The following is a 1,554-nucleotide window of genomic DNA, read 5'->3' as shown; positions in this document are numbered from 1 at the left end:
TCTTGAACAATAGGATGATGACCAGGATGGCAACCAAAGGTGGAGGATTCATTGTGGGGGACATTGTGAGTGTCAGCGTCATTAGGGTGGGAGGCAGAGTCCACGAAGTCCATCAGTTCATTGTTGTTGTTGAAATCAGGGATGGGGGCGGCTTTCCCCTTCCCCTTCCCTTGGGCAACTGGGCCGGGGATGCCGTCGAGAATGATGTCAGGGATCTCTGCAGAGACCCCATCAATGTGAGAAGGAACAGGAGGGGGGGGGGGGGGGCATAGTTTGTTGGCCCTTGCCTTTCCCAGCGGTAAGGGCGACCATGCCACTTGCATGGTCTATCCTCAGTGCGGATGAAATCGTAGTTGGTGTGTATGCCGTGTTATCTTTCCAGAGACCATCTAGCACGTCGAACCATGGGAACTCCTGCAAGACTTGCTCTGTAATATTTTTATAGTTATTTTCATAAATTTAAACAAAATACAATGCACCTCGCAAGTTTTTTGCACTGCTAGCATCCAGGGGGTTAACACCAGCCCCAGTCTGCCTGAAGCGGCTGCAATACTTTTTATATTTTGTCCTAAGACTAATATCCAGTGGTTAGTTAATGCATATGAGAGGGGGAAAGGTGCGCACTAGGAAAGGCGGTTGCCCACCGCCTGTGTGAATTTATTCTTCTCCTCAGCGTACATACTCCCATACTCTGCATCATTCTCAAACACCTGTTGAGCGATATCCACCCATATTTTGCTCTTGTTGCCAGAAGGAGAGGGCTCATTGATGGTAGGATTGTGTGCCTTCTTTGATTCGTTAGGTAGTATGCGGCAGTGGGCAGGGTGGGTATCGAGGAATTGGACAAGGATAGTGGTACATCCAGAGTCCCATCTAATCAAAACCCTGGAAGTAGGGGCATCATCATGGACAGCAGTAGAGGTAGGGGTGGGTTGGAGGGTATTGGGTAGATCAGCCCTCCCTCGTCCTCTTGTACCATGATTTACAGACCCCCTCCCTCTACCACCACGCGGAGGTCTCTCAGTAGACATCAGTGAATCATAAGTGGTCTTGGTGCGCGCTTTGACTCATTGTGAATGCCGTAGTTGTAGACGTTCTGCAGGCATCTTGTACGCTTAACATCAAAATTGGATTTCAGACTCCAATTGGGTCTGCCAAACGTTCTGTACAGTCTGAAAGAATTCACCAACATTTTCACAGCCTTACAAATAATGGCGTTCAGAGTAAAATTATGAAAGCTTTGAAACGTGGGAAATGCTAGTTAGAAATTCTCAGAACATTTGGCATGAACATTCAGAGTCTGAATTCTAACTTGATGCAGCATGCGCACTATGCCTGTAGAACATCCTCGAGTTCGTCACTCAGAGCGACTTAGAATATGCTTTGAAACTTGCTGAATATTATCTATGGCCACCCAATCCACCCAAAAATCTATCTGTGCTAGGGGGAGGGGTACTTTGACTCGTGGTATGAGGGGATGAGGACAGGCTGCTAGTACTGGAGCTAATCTTGTCCAATCCAGTACCATTATGGATGCTGGACTCAATGTGTCCT

The 1,554-nt window shown here is 47.7% G+C and overlaps 1 protein-coding gene across 1 annotated transcript; it reads right to left on the bottom strand.

The window, feature by feature from the left end:
- Positions 1 to 231: 231 nt before the first annotated feature.
- On the bottom strand, positions 232 to 1,031 carry DFJ58DRAFT_850277 (uncharacterized protein; the record flags this gene model as incomplete). The annotated part of the gene is made up of 3 exons (XM_041393756.1): positions 232 to 428; positions 480 to 574; positions 625 to 1,031. 3 exons carry the CDS (start codon positions 1,029 to 1,031, stop codon positions 232 to 234), a joined length of 699 nt encoding a protein of 232 aa, XP_041234694.1.
- Between the last annotated feature and the right edge of the window lie 523 nt (positions 1,032 to 1,554).

This window comes from Suillus subalutaceus (assembly GCF_016647625.1).
Source record: "Suillus subalutaceus strain FC151 chromosome Unknown DFJ58scaffold_719, whole genome shotgun sequence".
Classification (NCBI taxonomy): Eukaryota; Fungi; Basidiomycota; class Agaricomycetes; order Boletales; family Suillaceae; genus Suillus; species Suillus subalutaceus.
Note: the sequence above shows the minus strand (reverse complement) of the source record. Positions and strands in the feature narration are given on the sequence as shown.